Below are 20211 nucleotides of genomic sequence, written 5' to 3'. Positions count from 1 at the left end.
CAATTGTTTCACGATTTCCTCTATTCTGTCATAGTTTCACTATCCTGTCGTTTTTTCCGGGGCATGTGGCCTTGTGAGAGTCACTTATTTGGAACTATCAAGTCACACCCACTAGACTGGATGTACTGTATAAAAGAGATGATAGTAGTGAGCATCAACAAAACTCCTCATCTCTTCAGCAAAGGTAAGAGAGATGACTTTTTGAAATGATTTAAGTCTGCAATGATTTTTTATTCTAATTGATTCTATGCACTCAGGCTGATTTAGTGACTTTAAACATAATCGTTACTGACTGAGAGTGATTCATGTTATTCCATCCCTTCCAGGATTCTTCAACTCTCCAGGGTGAAAATGGTGAATTACGAAGTAACAGTTTACACCACCAACTGTGCCTTTGCCGCCACCTTCAACAATGTCTACATTAAGCTGGTTGGCACAGAAGGGGAGGGCAATCGCAGCTGGCTTAATAGCATCAAAGGGTCTCTGGCCCTCTTCAGAGGAGAAGTAAGTTTGGAGTATCCCTGTTAAGTTAAAACTCATAGCACACTATTACATTTTCTACATTTCAGGCAAGTTGTAGGGGCATAATGTTGTGCTTTATTCTGTCCAATTCACTTTTTCTCCACCTCATTGATAAATGTTTTCAAACTGTGTCTGTCATGATCCCAGGTTGCACATTTCACTGTCAGCTGCCCCAAATCCCTTGGAACATTGTTCCTGATAGAGCTGGATAAGCAGGATTTCCTAGTCTTCCAAGACTCTTGGTACCCCTCTAAAGTGGAGGTGAGATCCCCTGAAGGAGACACATACTGCTTTCCTGTCTACCGCTTTATCGCTGACCGTGAGGTGCACCTCTTCAGGGAGGGAAAAGGTTTGTGAAAATTTACTTGTCCCACATCTTGTGTGCTATTTACTGAAAACAGAATAAGAACAAAGGTCCCGCAAGTCAGTAGAGCAGTGGTTCTCAACCTTTTTTCAGTGACGTACCCCCTTCGAAGAAAAAATTCTGCCGAGTACCCCCTAACCAGCGCAAAGCATTTTTGGTTGAAAGAAAGATGTAATGTGATTTATTAAGCCTTGTAACTAGACACATTCAAATTTAAAACTCCATCAATGTCCATAACATTGCTCATTTGCAGTGGTCTCTCTTGAACTATTTCGAAATAAAAAGATATAAAAATAACTAAAGACTTTTATTATAATCTCATTATAAATAAAGATTTGTGCACCTCAAAATAATTATCAACTTAAAGTGACCTCTTCCCAAAAAATAAATCATTAACTTGGTTTTAAATAAAAGATTAGCTCAAAACATATTCTTTTAATATTTATCATCTTAAAATATCTTCTTTAAGGATCGAAAAGAATACTGACAGGTAGCTTGTTTCCGTTTGCTTTGGGGAGGCTTTTCGCATCGTGTCTTGAGATGACCTGAATTCAGAAAGTTTCCTCTTAAAAAAACTCAGGTGGCTTACCAACATGACTTTCAAGTTTTGTCTGGAGATACCGCTGAAGAAGTGGTGGCTTAATGCCACTGTTGGCTAATCTCTCCCCACAGAAAAAAACTAAAAGTGAAAATAACCCAATCTATGTTATTGTTAATATTATTGAAGCGTCTTTCTGGTCATACAATTTCATTTCCGCTTTTGTATTACATGCTTTTATTTTGAAAGGGTACCGGTAGAGACGCGGACTTGTTATGAATCATTAACTTCACAACGGAAAACTTTTACGTTTTAGCGCCCCTCCGAAGAGGCACAAGCTCTCACGGTGTTGTTTAGGGAAGGCTCTCTGCTCTGGTTTCGCCTTCTTTGGTACTTGTCCCTCCGTGTTTCAGCAGCATTGCTGCTGCACTTCAACTCGACTCCATTGTTGAAGTTTTCAAGGCAGGTGATGACAGGCGATGACAGGTGGCGGGTGCCAGGTTGGGTCAAACCATCGGTATGGGGGAGACTGTTTTTTTATGATAATTAAATTGAAAATCCTACTGAATATCAAATTTAGTTCATTAACTTACACTTATATTTTATTGAATATTTGTTAAATAAAAATATTTCAAGGATTTTTGAATGGATGCTAATTTAAATATATTAAAAGAAAATCTCAAGTACCCCCTGGAGTACCTTCAAGTACCCCCAGGGGTACGCGTACCCCCATTTGAGAATCACTACAGTAGAGGATCTAACATTTTTCTAAATTTGGGGCCATGGAGGGGCCACAATTTACACAGTTAAAAGGCCTGATTCATTAAGGTGCACATTAAAGGTATTTATTATTACTGTTACCTGTATAGCCTTGAGCAAAGCCATACACCCTTGACTATATTTCGAATAAGCTTAGAAAATAAAAAAATTATCTACTTTTTATACTTATAGCTGCATAAACGTTAGACATCATCATATACATTTCAAGGTTGTACATGAACTCGACTACACAAAATTAAGACCCTTCCCATTATGTGATAAGTACGGACCGGAAACAGGTACCCTGGTCCATTAACTATGTCCCAAACTCCACTCCTTCTGGTCTCCAATGATTAACTTCATATCAAAGGTTTACAACAGACAAACACCCGACCTCTTTCTTGCTACATTTTGAGTATCTGTGAATTCTCCTGTAGATAAACATATTGCACAGGCCATCTCACTTTGCACCCTGCCAGCAAAACGACTAATTTGAGAATCTGAGGCAAGCCCCACATTTTTTTTACATGGAAAGCTTCTGCTATAAACATGCAAATAATGAATGTCTTCCTAAAAATATGGAACACACTTCTTGACAAGTGGTTGACAATTCAACAGAGTTGAACCGACTTGTATGTATTATTTTCCCTCTTTCCAATATTACATTTACCAAATGTAAACTATTAATTTACATTCTTGTATACTGTTTGTTCTAGTGTAATTATATGTTCCTCAATCCTGTTATGTTTAAAACCTTGTTGTGCTCCCTCTTTTAAGCTGTGAAAGCCTTTGAAGAAACACACGATCTTGCCAAGTACGCCAGGGAGTTGGAGCTCATTGGTCGAAAGAAAGACTACTGGTAAGAGATCAGAGCTTATAAAATGATTAGCATTGTATGCCTCATAGCTAACAGGCACCCAAATGCATTACAGTACAACTTGCAGTGCCCAAATATAATATTAAATACTGGTCGAGTATTATATTGCACACTCTAAATTAAAAATGTTAATATTGGTTTACTCCCCTCTGTTTTCTCTAGCTGGCAAGAGTTGAAAGAAGGACTACCTCACTGCATTAAGGAAAAAAGTCCTCTCTCTCTGCCTCCTGAGGTTAGGTTCTCCTACACCAAGGATACTGAATTTTTGTGGACTGCAGCAGTTGGGTAAAGTCCTAAAATTCCCACAGATATGTATTAATTAACCATTACGCTGTCTGTTTGTCAAATTACCAAATACTTTTATCAAATTAATAGAGTTAATTGTTTTTCATTTTCTAGGGAGGTTGAGCTACAACTGAAAGGACTGGAAAAACGCAATGAACCATGGACTGACATTGACGCGTTTGATCAGGTGTTCCGCTGCAAGACGACTGACATATCAGGTACTGTGCTATCATGATAGATTTATTTGATACTTGATATTGTATGCATTATAATAAACACGACAGGTGCGCAAGTCCTCCCCAGCTCCGTGGTTGTCTGACTTGGTGCACAGTGAACTACAGACCTGTTTCTCTTCTCTCCTTTCTTTCCAAAGCATTAGAATCTGCTATTTTTATTCAACTCTCCTCCTATCTTCACCAGAACAACCTTCTTGACCCTAACTAGTCTGGTTTCAAGGCAAGCCAAGCAACTGAGACTGCCTCTGAGCAACTGCTCAAGCAGCCTCTTTCTCTCCTCTGTTCTCATCCTTCTAGACCTTTCTGCTGCATCTGACACGATGAAACACCAGATCCTTATTTCCTCGCTTCAGGATCTGGGTGTCTCAGGCTCTGCTCTCTCCCTGCTCTCATCCTACCTCAAAGACCGCACTTATCGGGTAACTTGGAGAGGATCTCTGTCAGAACCTTGTCCTCTCAAAACTGGGGTCCCTCAAGGTTCTGTTCTGGTTCCTCTCCTTAACTCTCTGTACACCAATTTTCTCAGCTCTGTCATTCACTCACATGGCTTTTCCTACCACAGCTACCCAGATGAGACCCAACTAATTCTCTCATTTCCACAATCTGAAACACAGGTAGCAGCATGAAACTCTGCCTGTCTGACTGACTTCTCTCCGTGGATGTCCGTACATCACCGGAAAATTAAGCTTCCATGCAGTGAAAGGCTCTCCCACACATGATCCTACTATTACATTGACAAGTCCATGGTAGCCCCCTCGACAGTCATCTCTCCCTTACTGCAAACATTGCTGCAACACCCCGCTTGTGTAGATACATGCTGCAAACCATCAGGAGAATACATCCCCTTCTCACTTAGAAGGCAGCACAGGTTCTGGTCCAGGCTCTTGTCATCTCAGGCCTAGACTATTGCAACACCCGCTAGCTGGTCTGCCTGCTAGTGCCATCCGACCTCTCCAGTTCATCCAGAATGCAGCAGCTTGACTGGTCTTAAACCTTCCTGAGTTCACTCACTCTCCTCGCTCCTCTGCTATCTTCACTGGTTACCAGTGGCTGCTGGTATCCGTTTCAAGACATTAATACTTGCATACCGTGCTATGAATCAATCAGCTCCAGTCTACATCCAGGACATGGTCAAACCTTACACTCAAGCCTGTCCGCTCTGCATCTGCCAATCGGGTTGATGTTCTCTCACTGCGAGCTAGCCACTCAACAAAATCACAACTGTTTTCTGCCCTGGCTCTCAAATGTTGAAACAATCTCCCAATTGGCAGCAGAAGATCTTTGCATCTGCAGATTGAAAACACATATCTTCCGACACTTAAAAATGTATTAATAAATAAAAAAAAATTGCACTTATATGGCACCTACATGTAGCACTTCATCAATTTTACTCACTTGATTCTTGTTGTTCTGGGTTTCAGGTTGACAGAGATGGTTCCTATCACTCCTCTTTTAAACCATCTGTCTTCTCTCGCCAAAATACGTACATTACTATTCTAAACAATGTCCCTTGTCCTTCAGTGCTGAGGAACTGGCTATTTATCTAGTAGCATCTTTAGTTTGTTTTTTTATTTGAAAAAAGTTGACACAGAAGGAAATGTATATGCGTTAAAGAAACATCAAAACATGCCAGTGACAATCTGCACAGTCTGTAAAGACTTACTGCTGTAGCCTGATAATAAGAATAAGGAATAAGAAGAATTACAATAGTCTGTGTAACAGATTGTTCTATTTTTTTTCCTAGAATATGTCGAGGAACATTGGCATGAGGATGAATTCTTTGCCTACCAGTATCTAAATGGTGTCAACCCCATTATGATCAGACGCTGCAAAGTACTGCCAGTAAACTTTCCTGTCACTGATGACATGGTCTTCCTCCACGGTCAGGGTAGCTTAACGGAAGAAATGGAGGTGACGTCTCATACTGACTGCAAATTTCTTCATATCTTATTTATCTTTGTGATAAAACAATGTTTTGAACCCGATTATCCCATGATTTTCTCAATCTCATTATGATTTCAAACAGAGAGGCAACATATTCCTTTGTGACTACGAACGTTTGGATGGAGTGACAGCAAACACCATCAATGGGAAGAAGCAGTACTTGATGGCGCCTCTCGTCCTGCTCCACAAAAGAGAGGACAAGTTGATGCCAATTGCTATTCAGGTGAGATAAGCGATCAAACATGGCTTCTACACAAGCTATAAGTTAGAGTATTGATCCAGGTAGCTATCACTCAAAAGGATATAGAAGCATCTAATTTGCTCAAAAGCAAAACAATGGAAACTTCATCAGCAGCAGCAGGAATTAATTATTTCTGTCTCTGTTGGATTAAATTGATCCAATAACGATGTCCCTCTATCTTGTGCTGTAGCTGAAGCAAACCCCCGCAGACGACAATCCAATCTTTTTTCCCACTGACTCTGCGTATGACTGGTTGATGGCCAAGATCTTTGTGAGAAGTGCAGATTTCCAAGAACATGAACTCAATGTTCACCTGCTGCGTACTCACCTGCTGGCTGAAGTTTTCGCAGTGTCACTTCTGCGCAATGTGCCCATGGTGCACCCACTGTACAAGGTAACATAATCTATCCACCGAAGTTAAAGAACCATTTAGTATTTGTGTTTTACATAAGGTGCCAGTATTTCACAATGCTAAATGGCAAGGAGGCATTAAGATTTCAGTTTTTGACAAATGATGGTGTTAATAACAAGAGTGTCCTCTTTCTCCCAGCTCCTTGTACCTCACACCCGCTACACTCTGCAAATCAACATCTTGGCTCGACTTGCTCTAATTTCTGAGAACGGAGTATTCACAGAGGTACAAAAAGACCACTACGCTCTGAAAACCTACAATTACACAGCAGTTTGGTTTATGTTATGTCTTTTTACTCAATTCCCTGCCTATTTGACTGTTTCCTAGTTTGCAGCCTCTGGGGGACAGGCCATGTTCACAATCATGAAGAGATCACTGTCCTCAATGACCTACAAGTCCCTATGTATACCAGACGACATTGCGCAGCGTGGGGTTAGCGACATACCAAACTACTACTACAAGGATGATGGACTCCAGCTTTGGGATATCATCTTTAAGTATGACAGACATTTTGCATTTACATTATCTCACAAGCAGCGATAAACACTTTGTAAAACCTGGTGTAATTATTTGCTGGATGAAGTGATGGTAATGAGGACAGATTAGCCGGCCAGCATAAAGGCAACACATCTGTGTCAATGAGATTGCCCCGCTTACAGAGAGCACAAATCCTCAAAGGAATGTAACCTGTAAATACAAATATAGGATTTGAGGGTTCATTTTTTTAGATGTTATTCAAAGTGCTGTGAGGTATCACTCTGCTCTGACATTAACTGCACTTCACTGCAACTGTATTAGCCAGTATACTGTAAATATGAGTCAACAAATTGACTTTATAGAAAACAGCAATACTGAGGATACTATACATATTATATGTGAGTGATCATGCTCAACATGTCTCCATTCTTTCTTTACCAACAGTTTATTATCTGAAATTGTTCGCAATAGCTTTATTCACTGTAGATTAGCAAAAATGTGGTAAGGACCTAAACCCCACCACGAATAGTTTCACTGTCTGTGTTTTTTATGGAGAAACGTTTGACTCTGGTGATAGTAGAAACTAGTCGGACTGTAAACAGTGTTTGTCAAATGTTAAATGGAGTCTTGGTCCAAATATCCGCTGTCTACAACGAAAGCCCTAAAATATTGTTTGCTTCTGCCAGAGGATTATTCGTCGTGAGAGTATTGCTGATGGGCTGCGACCTGGTGTAATTCCCTCAAAACCACATCTGCTTGTGCTTAAACAAAAAAAAGGGAACATGTTCATTATTATAAGTTGTGCATTGTGTTTCCCTATGCATCCAGTTTTCATGCTAAGCTAAGTCACTTTGCTGTAGAACCACAATTAATAATTTTTTTGCATCTAAATATTGGCAAGAAAGTTAATAAGAATATTTTGTCTGGTTACCTTTTCAAGCATCATGCTAACCTCCCATGAATGAAAACAGTCACTAAAATTATCTGTGTATAGTATAGTGTGTATAAAAATGTGTATTTCAAGGAGGAATGTGTTTTACAGTACTTTTCCACATTTGTCCAAGGTTTGTGGAGGGAGTTCTCAGCTACTACTACGAGACTGACGATCTGGTTGTGAAGGACTCTGAGCTGCAGGACTGGATTCAAGACATTTTTGAACATGGATTCCTTTCTCAAAAACAGACAGGTGCCAAATACCAAAATATACTATGAATCATAGATCACTTTGTCTGGTCATTTTAACATTGGACATGTTCATCTTTTAGTAATGCTATTGATGCTCTGTTCTCAGGAATTCCACAGAAATTTTCCACCGTGGCTGAGCTGATCAAGTTTGTCACCATGGTGATCTTCACCTGCTCATGCCAGCACTCAGCTGTGAACTGTGGACAGGTGAATAAACTGGGATGATCAATTGTAATGGTGCTGAGTGGTTAAGGTGGATGGACATGGATGAATGAATTCTGGTCAAATAGTTGATATCAGACCTTTATAACAACCTTGAACAAAAACAAAAAATGATAGTGTTTATATCATATCATTTGGTAATAAGCACAAATTATGAAAAGAAGTGAGCAAAAAAGTAAAAATAAGAAAAGTATAGATAGTAATTGTAATTCATCCTGAAACAATTATGTATTGTCAAAATTCATTGGCAATACGGCAGAGCATTGTTTGGAGATATTTCTCTCTAAACCACCAGACTTCATGGTGCTGCTGGAGGAAAAGGTCAAGGGATCACAAAAGTGGTTATTCTCTTGGGTCCTTCAATGTTACTACAAAGTATAATTGCCATCCATCCAATAGTAGTTTTTAATATAAAAATATTATAAATATAGAAATAATTCTGGAACTAAGTAGTGGAACCACTGATCAAGAGACTGACATCCCCACAGCCAAGCCACAAGCGTACCTGAAAACTGCTTTTAATTTTTCAATGGTGTCCGTGCTACTGCTTCATAAAGTTTTAACCAGTTATCATTTCTTCATTGTAGTATGACTATGGTGCCTGGATGCCCAACACTCCCATCTCCCTGCAGCGTCCTCCGCCAACAACAAAGGGAACAAAAGACCACATTATGATGCAGACTTTGCCTGACATCAGCACCACAGTTAAGGGCATGTCCACCATGTGGCTACTCAGCAAGGACTCTTCTGACTTTGTAAGTTTGCAAGATTTCATGAAATATTATATACATCATACTATTTTTACATAAATCATATAATCATCATACAATATTTTTTTGTTTTCACTGAAAATCAGGTCCGGCTTGGCCAGTACCCGGAGCAATATTTCACTGAGGGTTTTCCCCGCAATCAGATAAAGGGCTTCCAGCAAGAACTTCACCTGTTGAGTGATGCCATCAGAGACAGAAACGACAAATTGAGTCTGCCGTACACGTACTTGGATCCAGCCAACTTTGAAAATAGTGTTGCCATTTGAACACTAAAATGAGCAGCCTCCTCAGCTGCTGGCCTATTTCAGCGTCACATTAATGAAAAGGGAAAGAACTTCTAAATTCTGTATATTTCAATATTACTATATGCTGCTCTGTGACTTATGTACAACTCTTAAATCAAACTAGAAACTCTTTTTTTACTCATCCTAAATATAATTGATATAGATAGGCTTATAGAGAAATTTATCTGAGAAATAAACATTAAAATATATTAATAATAATAATAATATCATACAATATAAAATCCACGATGTGAAGTTGTCTTATTGTTTTCTGACTCGACATAAAAATTCATAAATCTTATAATACTGTAGAACGTGTATTACAGTATCTATGTTGAGGTTTGGGAGAGCGTGGCCTAGGGGATAGAGCGGGTGCTCTGCAACAAGAAGGTTGCCGGTTCGAATCCCACTCTGTCCCATCTGCATGCCTAAGTGTCCTTGGCAAGATACTGAACCCCTAAATGGCCCCTCAAAAATGTTGAGTGTTCTTAAAATGTAAGTCGCTTTGGATAAAAGCGTCAGCTAAATGACATGTAATGTAATGTAATGTTTGCATGTGAGAAAGTCATCTAAAGAGCTTAATTGCTCTTTTGTGAGAAACAATGTAAATGGGATATAATGAAAATAGCTTGACTGTTGTTTTCTTTCCTTTTTGAAGTGTTACTTAAAAAATTAAATAACTTTCTTTCAAGCTGTTTTTCAATGTGTTTTAGTGATAAAAACAATCATTATGGTTTATGTGAATATCAAATTCGTGTGGCTTATTTACTAATCACAGCAAAGGCCTCAATAAAGACGATACATTGTCTCTTTTCATCGTTCATCTTCTTATCTTCACAGGCAAGACATTAGTCATCAACATCAATCAATTCTTAGAGTTCGGGTGCTGGTCAATTAATCAACCAATTAAACAATTGGACCTGGTGGGTTTTTACTTGAAGTCCCAACAAGGAGTTTTTGCCTCATTATGAAACAGTCTTCTTTAAATATTGCTACCTCTTTATGATCTACAACAGCAGATGAGACAATCAGGGAGAAAAGTTTCTTCTTATATAAACTATTATCAACGTCTAGTTGGGACGTCTTACCTTTGTGGTCAGAGCAGCGATTTACAACAGTCAAAGCATCTGTTTAGGCAGAGAAGAGAGGAAACAGAAGCAGGGGAAGCTAACCTGACGACGTGCTAGGCTATAGGCTATGTCTGTATTCATCTTGATACGGTGTAATTTACACCATGTTTTAACCCTATAATTCCACTCGACCTGACAGTGAGGATTTGGATGTTTTATTAAATCTTCTCATTGATTCAGAATACTCCATCTAGTTTTTTTCTGCAGTGGAAACAGAATCCGCAGAATATTTGATAAGGTTTTGGAAGTTTTGGATGACGTGCAAAGATAAGTGACTGCAGGGCATTGTTACCAGGTTTACAGCCAACCTTAAGTCCAGTTCAATGGCCTGTTGGATTGTATTCATCCGGTAAAGAAAGACAATCAAAGCCAGTCAAATAAACCTCAGCTTGTGTGTATGAGAACACACAAACACCTCCTGACCTAGACAGGTCTTAACAACTCATAGAGTTGTTATAATTAATGAATGTGGTTATAAATTTGGACAAACAATATTGTCCTTTGATCATAATTCCACCATATCAGCCTATCAGTATTTTAGTAAAATATATTACCTGACCTATGCTCCCAGTATTCTGAGAGTTTGTTCTAGCATCACACATCATTGCTGAAAGTCTCATATTAATTAATGAAAGAAATAATACTACATTATTTTGTAAAGGCTATGAGTGAATGACAGACTTAAGTTAATTGCTCATAACACACATATCATGTGTCTTCCAAAAAACCTGGGACCGACCCAATCCTGTTTCTTTGAAAGCTGGTCTTACAGAATAACTTAATGCCATTGTCTGGTCCCAGTTCAGGATAGAGTCCGATAACAGAAATCCCAAAAAGCTAATGTTTGCATTTCCTATTCATATTACTCATGTTTCACAATTTCTAAAATGTCTCAGTTTTAATGAGTCAAATTTAGTAAAATATTTCAGCTTCTTATCTCCTCCACTCTCCTGCCTCATATACCTGATTAAGTGCTGCCTTAATCTGGCATAGTTTCACAATCCTGTTGTTTTTTCCCGGGCATGTGGCCTTGTGAGAGTCACTTATTTGGAACTATCAAGTCACACCCACTAGACTGGATGTATAAAAGAGATGATAGTAGTGAGCATCAACAAAACTCCTCATCTCTTCAGCAAAGGTAAGAGAGATGATTTTTTTTAAATTATTTAAGTCTGCAATGATTTGACTGCAAAAGATCAATAAGAAAAGACAAATGTATAGGAATAATTGTTATAACCTTTTTTAATTCTAGTTGATTCTATGCTCTCAAGCTGATTTAGTGACTTTTAACATTATCATTGCTGACTGAGAGTTATTGATGTTATTCTGTCCCTCCCAGGATTCTTCAACTTTCCAGGGTGAAAATGGTGAATTACAAAGTAACAGTTTATACCACCAACTGCGCCGGTGCCGCCACCTTCAACAGTGTCTACATTAAGCTGGTTTGCACAGAAGGGGAGAGCAATCACAGCTGTCTTAATAGCATCGAAGGGTTTCAGGCCCTCTGCAAAGGAGATGTAAGTTTGGAGTATCCCTGTTAAGCTAAAACTCATAGCATACTATTACATTTTCTACATTTCAGGCAAGTTGTAAGGCCATCATGTTGTGCTTTATTCTGTCAAATCCACTTCATCTCCACCTCATTGATAAATGTTTTCAAACTTTGTCTGTCATTACCCCAGGCGGCACATTTCACTGTCAGCTGCCCAAAATCCCTTGGAACATTGTTCCTGATAGAGCTGGATAAGCAGCATTTCCTAGTCTTCAACGACTCTTGGTACCCCTCTAAAGTGGAGGTAAGATTCCCTGAAGGAGACACATACTGCTTTCCTGTCCACCGCTGGATCAATGACAATGAGGTGCACCTCTTCAGAGAGGGAAAAGGTTTGTGAAAATTAGCTTGTCCTACATCTTGTTCAAGATTCAAGATTTTTATTATCAAATGCACAACAATAACATTAAGCAGTCGCTGGCAATGAAATGCTTGAGTCACAGGCTCTCTTTTAGCAATGCTCAAGTAATTAAAACCTAAAAAATAAAATAGAAATAGTATAAAATAGAATAAAATAGAATATCAAATTTAAAATAGAAAAAAAAGTATACATATCTAAATATATATATAAACAGCTGAAGAGAAAATAAAACAACAATAGTGCATTTATGTTCAATGGTGCAAATATGCAGATATGTCACGGAGAGGAGTTTAAAAGTATTATGGCCTTGGGGATGAAACTGTCTCTGAGCCTGGTGGTGCGGGCCCGGATGCTGTGGTACCGTCGGTCAGACGGCAGCAGGCAAAAATGTTTATGGCTGGGGTGAAAGGGGTCTTTTATAATCCGGCTGCTCTTCTTCCTGCACTGCTGGGTGTAGATGTCCTCTATGGATGGTAGCGACATCCTGGTGATGTGCTGGGCGGACTTCACCACCCTCTGTAGAGCCTTACGGTTCAGGGCGGTGCAGCTGCCATACCAGGCGGTGATGCAGCCAGTCAGGATGCTCTCTATTGTCCACCTGTAGAAATTGCAGAGAATCCTGGAGTCCATGTGGAATCTTGTGTGCTATTTACTGAAAACAGAAGAAGAACAAAGGTCCCGTATGTCAATGGTGGATCTAAGATTCGTTCTAAATTGGGGGCGATCGAGGGGCCACAATTTACATTCATTAAGGTGCACATTTAAGGTATTTATTTTTACTGATTAGCCTTGAGCAAAGCCATACACCCTTGACTATACTTAATAATAATAATAATAATAATACATTTTATTTGTAAGGCACTCTTCATCCGAGAATCTCAGAGTGCCACAAGTATATAGTTAAAATCAAAGTCCTAAAAACTCAACTCAAAGTAAGAACGCCTTCTTGAATAAAAAGGTTTTTAGGCTAGTCTTAAAAGAGTCCAGGGTCTGTGTTGCCCTCAGGGCAAGGGAGACTGTTCCATAGGCGGGGCCCTGCTGATCAAAAGGCCCGGTCGCCCCTGGTGCGGAGCCTGGGCTTTAGGAACCAGAAGGAGCGAGCTACTTGTAGATCTGAGGGTGCGGGTGGAGGTTTGGGGAGTGATGAGTTCTTGTAGGGAGGGAGGTGCATGTCCGTTTATGCATTTATGGGTGAGGAGTAAGAATTTTTAGGGTTGAGACAGGGAGCCAGTGGAGTGACCGGGGAATTGGTGTTATGTGCTCATATTTACGGATCAAGATCCTGCCAGCGCTGTTTTGAATGAATTGCAGTTTTTGGATGTTCTTGCCAGTGATCCCAGTGAAAAGTGAATTCAGTAGTCCAGTCTAGAGGAGATGAATGCGTGGACGAGCTTTTCTGCATCTGACATGATTAAAGTGGGGCGGAGTTTGGAGATGTTTTTGAGACGGTAAAAGGAGGTTTTGCACAGGTGTTTTTATATGGTCATTAACGGTCAGGTGAGGATCAAACCTAACTCCCAGATTAGTGGAGGATGGCGGAACCTTGAGGATGACTGAACCTGGTGGGGAGTGCCAACAGGAAGGGCTTCAGTTTTGCAACTGTTTAACTGGAGAAAGTTGCTGCTCATCCATGTCTTTATCTCCCCAAGACAGGCGGTGAGACATGAAATGGCTACAGAGAGGTTTGGGTCAGTTTTGATGTAAAGCTGTGTGTCGTCAGCATAACAGTGGAAGGACATCCTATGTTTGCTGATGACGTGACTGAAAGGGAGCATGTAAATGATGAAGAGGATGGGGCCGAGGACCGACCCTTGCGGAACACCACAGGAGACAGGGAGCAGTCTGGACTTGCATCTTCCCAGTGAGACATATTCAGTTCTGCCAGAGAGGTAGGACTGAACCACTTGAGTGCAGAGTCTGATAGTCCAACAGCGTTGTAGAGGCGCTCTAGGAGGAGAGTGTGATCCACTGTGTCAAATGCAGCAGTCAGGTCCAGGAGGATGAGGAGTGAGGGTGATCCTGCATCGGCTGTCATCAGCAGGTCATTCGTAACCCTGAGCAAAGCTGTTTCAGTGCTGTGGGCTGGACGAAATCCTGACTGAAATTTTTCAAATAAGTTGTTATGTTTGAGGTGATCCTGAAGTTGAGAAGCGACTACCTTCTCTAAAACCTTGGACAGGAAGGCAAGGTTGGAAATAGGCCTGTAATTGGCTAGAACCTCCGGGTCCAGGGTGGGTTTCTTGAGAAAGAGCTTAGAAAATTAACGTAAGACATCATCATATACATTTCAAGGTTGTACATGAAGACAAAATTAAGACCCTCCCCCTTATTTGATAAGTGCGGACAGGAGAGAGGTACACTTGTCCATTAACTATGTCCCAAACTCCACTCCTTTTGGTCTCTAATGATTAAATTCATCTCAAAGGTTTACAACAGACAACACCACCTGCCCTCTTTCCTGCTACATTTCGAGTACCTTTGAATTCTCCTGTAGATAAACATATTGCACAGGCCATCTCACTTTGCACACTGCCAGCAAAACGACTAATTTGAGAATCTGAGTCAAGCCCCACATTTTATTTTACATGGAAAGCTTCTGCTATAAACATGCAAATAATGAAATGTCTTCCTAAAAATATGACAATTCAACAGAAGAGAACCGACTTGTATGTATTATTTTCCCTCTTTCCAATTTTACATTTACCAAATGTCATCTATTAATTTACATTCTTGTATATTGTTTGTTCTAGTGTAATTATATGTTCCTCAATCCTGTTATGTTTAAAACCTTGTTGTGCTTCCTCTTTTAAGCTGGGAAAGCCTTTGAAGAAACCCACAGTCTTGCCAAGTACGCCAGGGAGCAGGAGCTCATTGGTCGAAAGAAAGACTACTGGTACAATTATTAGCATTGTATGCCTCAAAGCTAAAATGCAAAGCGCAATGCATTACAGAACAACTTGCAGTGCCCAAATATAATATTAAATACTGGTCGAGTATTATATGCTTGCACACTCTAAATTAAAAATGTTAATATTGGTTTACTCCCCTCTGGTTTCTCTAGCTGGAAAGAGTTGAAAGAAGGACTACCTCACTGCATTGAGGAAACAAATCCTCTTTCTCTGCCTCCTGAGGTTACGTTCTCCTAGAACAAGGATACTGAGTTTTTGTGGACTACACTAACTGGGTAAAGTCCTAAAACTCCAACAGATATGTTTTTAATTAACCATTAGGCTGCCTGATTGTCAAATTATCAAATACTTTAATCAAATCAATAAAGTTACTTGTTTTTCATTTTCTAGGCAGGTTGACATGTACCTGACAGGACTGGACAAAAGCAACGAGCCATGGACTGACATCCATGTGTTTGATCAGGTGTTCTGCTGCAAGACAACTGACATATCAGGTACTGTGCTATCATGATATATTCATTTGATACTTGATATTGTATGCATTTTAATATATAGTCAACTGTATTCATTCAGATAATTAACAGTGCACCAATATACTATTTTCCCTATATCTCTCCTGCCCCTCTGGCTTAATCTGTTTTATCAGCCCTCCCTTCAACTGTCTCTTTCTCACTCATGCATCCTAACTGTGCCACACACACTCTCCTCTCTACTCTGTCCTCCTCTCTTGATTCTCTATGTGCTCTTACTTCACGACAGGTGCACAAGTCCTCCCAAGCTCCAAGGTTGTCTGACTCGGTGCGCAGTGAATTACAGACCTGTCTCACTTATCTCCTTTCTTTCCAAAGCATTAGAATGTTGACACAGAAGGAAATGTATATGCATCAAAGAAACATCAAAACATGCCAGCGACAAGCTGCACAGTCTGTAAAGACTTACTGGTGGAGCCTGATAATAAGGAATTGTGTAACAGGTTGTTGTGTTTTTTCCTAGAATATGTCAAGGAACAATGGCAGGAGGATGAATTCTTTGCCTACCAGTATCTAAAAGGTGTCAACCCCATAATGATCAGACGCGGCAAAGCACTGCCAGAAAACTTTTCTGTCACTGATGACATGGTCTTCCTCCACGGTCAGGGTAGCTTAACGGAAGAAATGGAGGTGACGTCTTATACTGACTGCAAATTTCTACATATCTAGTTTATCTTTGTGATAAAACCATGTTTTGACCAGATTGTCTAATGATTTTCTCAACCTTGATAACATTTTCAACAGAGAGGCAACATATTCCTTTGTGACTACAAGCGTTTGGATGGAGTGACAGCAAACACCATCAATGGGAAGAAGCAGTACTTGATGGCCCCCCTCGTCCTGCTCCACAAAAGAGAGGACAAGTTGATGCCAATTGCTATTCAGGTGAGACAAGCGCTCAAACATGGCTTCTACACAAGCTATAAGTTTGAGTATTGATCCAGGTAGCCATCACTCAAAAGGATATAGAAGCATCTAATTTGCTAAAAAGCTAAACAATGGAAACTTCATCAGCAGCAGCAGGAATTAATTATTTCTGTCTCTGTTGGATTAAATTGATTCAATTAACCATGTTCCTTTATCTTGTCCTGTAGCTGAAGCAAACCCCCACAGACGACAATCCAATCTTTTTTCCCACTGACTCTGCGTATGACTGGTTGATGGCCAAGATCTTTGTGAGAAGTGCAGATTTCCAAGAACATGAACTCAACGTTCACCTGCTGCGCACTCACCTAATGGCCGAAGTTTTCGCAGTATCACTTCTGCGCAATGTGCCCATGGTGCATCCACTGTACAAGGTCACATAATCTATCCACCGAAGTTAAAGAACCATTGAGTATTTGTGCTTTAAATAAAGTGCCAGTATTTCACAATGCTAAAAGGCAAGGAGGCATTAAGTTTTCTGTTTTTGACAAATGATCATGTTAATAACAGAGTGTCCTCTTTCTCCCAGCTCCTTGTACCTCACACTCGCTACACCCTACACATCAACATCTTGGCTCGACTTTTTCTAATTTCTAAGAAAGGAGCATTCACACAGGTATAAAAAGACCACTACGCTCTGAAGATCTACAATTACTCAGCAATTTGTTTTCTGTCATGTCTTTTTAATCTATTCCCTTCATATTTTACTGTTGTTAGTTTGCAGCCTCTGGGGGAGAGGCCATGTTCACAATCATGAAGAGATCACTGTCCTCAATGACCTACAAGTCCCTCTGTATACCAGACGACATTGAGGAGCATGGGGTTAGGGACATACCAAACTTCTACTACAAGGATGATGGACTCAAGTTGTGGGATATCATCTTCAAGTATGACAGACAGTTTTTCATTTTGCACTATCTCACAAGCTGGGAAAAAACATTTGTAATACCTGGTGTAATTATTTGCTGGATGAAGTGATGGTAATGAGGACAGATTAGCTGGCCAGCATAAAGGCAACACATCTGTGTCAATGAGATTGACCCGCTAACAGAGAGCACCAATCCTCACAGGAATGTAACCTGAAAATACAAATAAATGATTTGAGGGTTCATTTTTTTTAGATGTTATTCAAAGTGCTGTGAGGTATCACTCTGATCTGACATTATCTGCACTTCACTGCAGCTGTATTAGCCAGTATACCTTAAATATGAGTTAACAAATTTACTTTATAGAAAACAGCCATACCGAGGATACAATACATATTGAATGTAAGTGATCATGCTCAACATCATGTGATCATGTCTCCACCCTTTTTTTACAGACAGTTTATTATCTGAAATTATTCGCATTAGCTATATTCACTATATTCGCTATATTAGCCAAAATGTGGTATGGACCGAAAATCCCCCAAAAAAGATTCAGTTTCTGTGTTTTTTATGGAGAAACTCGTGTGATTATAGAAACTAGTCAGACTGTAAACACTGTTCGGCTAATGTAGTATGGTGTCTTGGTCCTAATATCCGCTGTGTACAACGAAAGCCCCAAAATATTGTTTGTTGCTGACAGAGGATTATTCGTCATGAGTCTATTGCAGATGGGCTGCAATATTGTGTAATTCCCTCAAAACCACATCTGCTTGTGCCTAAACAAAACAGAGGCAACATGTTCATTATTATAAGTTGTGCATTGTGTTTCCCCCTGCATCCAGTTTTCATGCTAAGCTAAGTCACCTTGCTTTATTGCCACAATTAATACATTTTCTCATCTAAATATTGTTAAAGAAATTAATAAGTATATCTTCACTGGATACCTTTTCAAGCATCATGCTAACTTCCCATCGCTAATTACTGTATAGTGTGAATAAAAATGTGTATTTCAAGGAGGAATGTATTTTACAGTACTTTTCCACATTTTTCCAAGGTTTGTGGAGGGAGTACTCAGATACTACTACAAGACTGATGATGTGGTTTTGAAGGACTCTGAGCTGCAGGACTGGATTCAAGACATTTTTGAACATGGATTCCTTTCTCAAGAACAAACAGGTGCCAAATACCAAAAAATACTATGAATCATAGATCACTTTATACGGTCATTTTAACATCAGACAAGTTCATCTTTTTATAATGCAATTGATTCTCTGTGCTAAGGAATTCCACAGAAATTTTCCACCGTGGCTGAGCTGATCAAGTTTGTCACCATGGTGATCTTCACCTGCTCATGCCAGCACTCAGCTGTGAACAGTGGACAGGTGAATCCTTTTAATGAACTGGGATGATCAATTGTAATGGTGCTGAGTGGTTAAGGTGGATGGACATGGATGAATGAATTCTGGTCCAATAGGTGATATCTGACCTTTACAACAAGTGGAACGACTGATCAAGAGACTGACATCCCCACAGCCAAGCCACAAGCGTTCCTGAAAACTGCTTTAATTTTTCATATGGTCTCAGTGCTACTGCTTCAAAAAGTATTAACCAGTTATCATTTCTTCATTGTAGTATAACACTCCTATCTCCCTGCAGCGTCCTCCGTCAACAACAAAGGGAACAAAAGACCACATTATGATGCAGACTTTGCCTGACATCAGCACCACAGTTCAAGGCATGTCCACCATGTGGCTGCTCAGCAAGGAGTCTTCTGACTTTGTAAGTATGCACGCCTTCATGAAATATTATATAAATCATACCATTATTACATAAATCATATAATCATACCATTTTTTATTCACTGAAAATCAGGTCCGGATTGGCAAGTACCCGGAGTAATTTTTCACTGAGGATTTTCCCCGCAATCAGATAAAGGGCTTCCAGCTAGAACTTCACCTGTTGAGTGTTGCCATCAAAGACAGAAACGACAAATTGCGTCTGCCGTACACGTACTTAGTTCCAGCCAACTTTGAAAATAGTGTTGGCATTGAAGCACTAAAATGAGCAACCCCGTCAGCTGTTGGCCTAATTGACCGTCACATTAATGAAAGGAAAAGCACTTCTATATTCTGTATTTTTCAATCTTACTATATGCTGCTCTGTGATTTATATACAACTCTTAAATCAAACTACAAACTCTTGTGAAAAAATATTTTTTTTAAATTTTTTTTAAATTTTTTATTGTTTTCATCCTAAATATAATAGATAGGTTTATACAGATATTTATCAAATAAATATACATTAACATATAATAATAATAATAATGACATACAATTTAAAATCCAAGATGTGAAGCTGTTTTATTGTTTTCTGACTTGACATAAAAATTTACGACTCTGATAATACTGTAGAACGTGTCTTACAGCATGTGAGCTAGTCATCTAAACAGCTTCATTGCTGAATTAATCAAGTCACTTTTGTGAGAAACAATGTAAAAGGGAAATAATGAAAATTGCTTTACTGATGTTTTCTTTCCTTTTTGAAGTGTTACTGAAAAAAGGAAATAACTGTCTTTCAAGTTGTTTTTCAATGTGCTTTAGGGATTAAATAATCATGATGATTTATATGAATGTCAGATTCATGTTGCTTATTTACTAATCACAGCAAAGGCCTCAATAAAGACGATACAAAACAACATCTTGATACATTGTCTCTTTTCATTGTTCTTATCTTCACAGATGGATCCTTTGGTTGAAATGCGTAGTTTTACATTGTGAATTTCTAAACTCATATTTCTGAGCGACCATCAGTACACTGTACTAA

The 20211-nt window shown here is 39.4% G+C and overlaps 1 protein-coding gene and 1 pseudogene across 1 annotated transcript; both read left to right on the top strand.

Moving 5' to 3' along the window:
* The first annotated feature begins 66 nt into the window (after positions 1-66).
* On the top strand, positions 67-9686 carry LOC133953750 (polyunsaturated fatty acid lipoxygenase ALOX15B-like). Its single transcript, XM_062387816.1, has 15 exons — positions 67-184; positions 327-504; positions 670-871; positions 2961-3042; positions 3223-3345; positions 3460-3563; positions 5326-5492; positions 5608-5748; positions 5957-6160; positions 6317-6403; positions 6506-6675; positions 7720-7841; positions 7947-8047; positions 8650-8817; positions 8919-9686. Exons 2-15 carry the CDS (start codon positions 352-354, stop codon positions 9096-9098), a joined length of 2004 nt encoding a protein of 667 aa, XP_062243800.1. The 5' UTR covers positions 67-184; positions 327-351; the 3' UTR covers positions 9099-9686.
* Positions 9687-11610: 1924 nt separating this feature from the next.
* On the top strand, positions 11611-19588 carry LOC133953447 (polyunsaturated fatty acid lipoxygenase ALOX15B-like; annotated as a pseudogene).
* Positions 19589-20211: the final 623 nt, after the last annotated feature.

Source organism: Platichthys flesus, chromosome 5 (assembly GCF_949316205.1).
Source record: "Platichthys flesus chromosome 5, fPlaFle2.1, whole genome shotgun sequence".
Taxonomy (NCBI): domain Eukaryota; kingdom Metazoa; phylum Chordata; class Actinopteri; order Pleuronectiformes; family Pleuronectidae; genus Platichthys; species Platichthys flesus.
This window is presented reverse-complemented; position numbering and strand designations above follow the sequence as displayed.

Bases quoted from the DNA above. Each gene is read 5' to 3' on its own strand.
- LOC133953750 (XM_062387816.1), top strand. From the start codon at position 352: ATGGTGAATTACGAAGTAACAGTTTACACCACCAACTGTGCCTTTGCC. The intron at 5,493-5,607 runs GTGACGTCTCAT...GATTTCAAACAG, and splicing joins GCTTAACGGAAGAAATGGAG to AGAGGCAACATATTCCTTTG. The intron at 6,676-7,719 runs GTATGACAGACA...CATTTGTCCAAG, and splicing joins CTTTGGGATATCATCTTTAA to GTTTGTGGAGGGAGTTCTCA.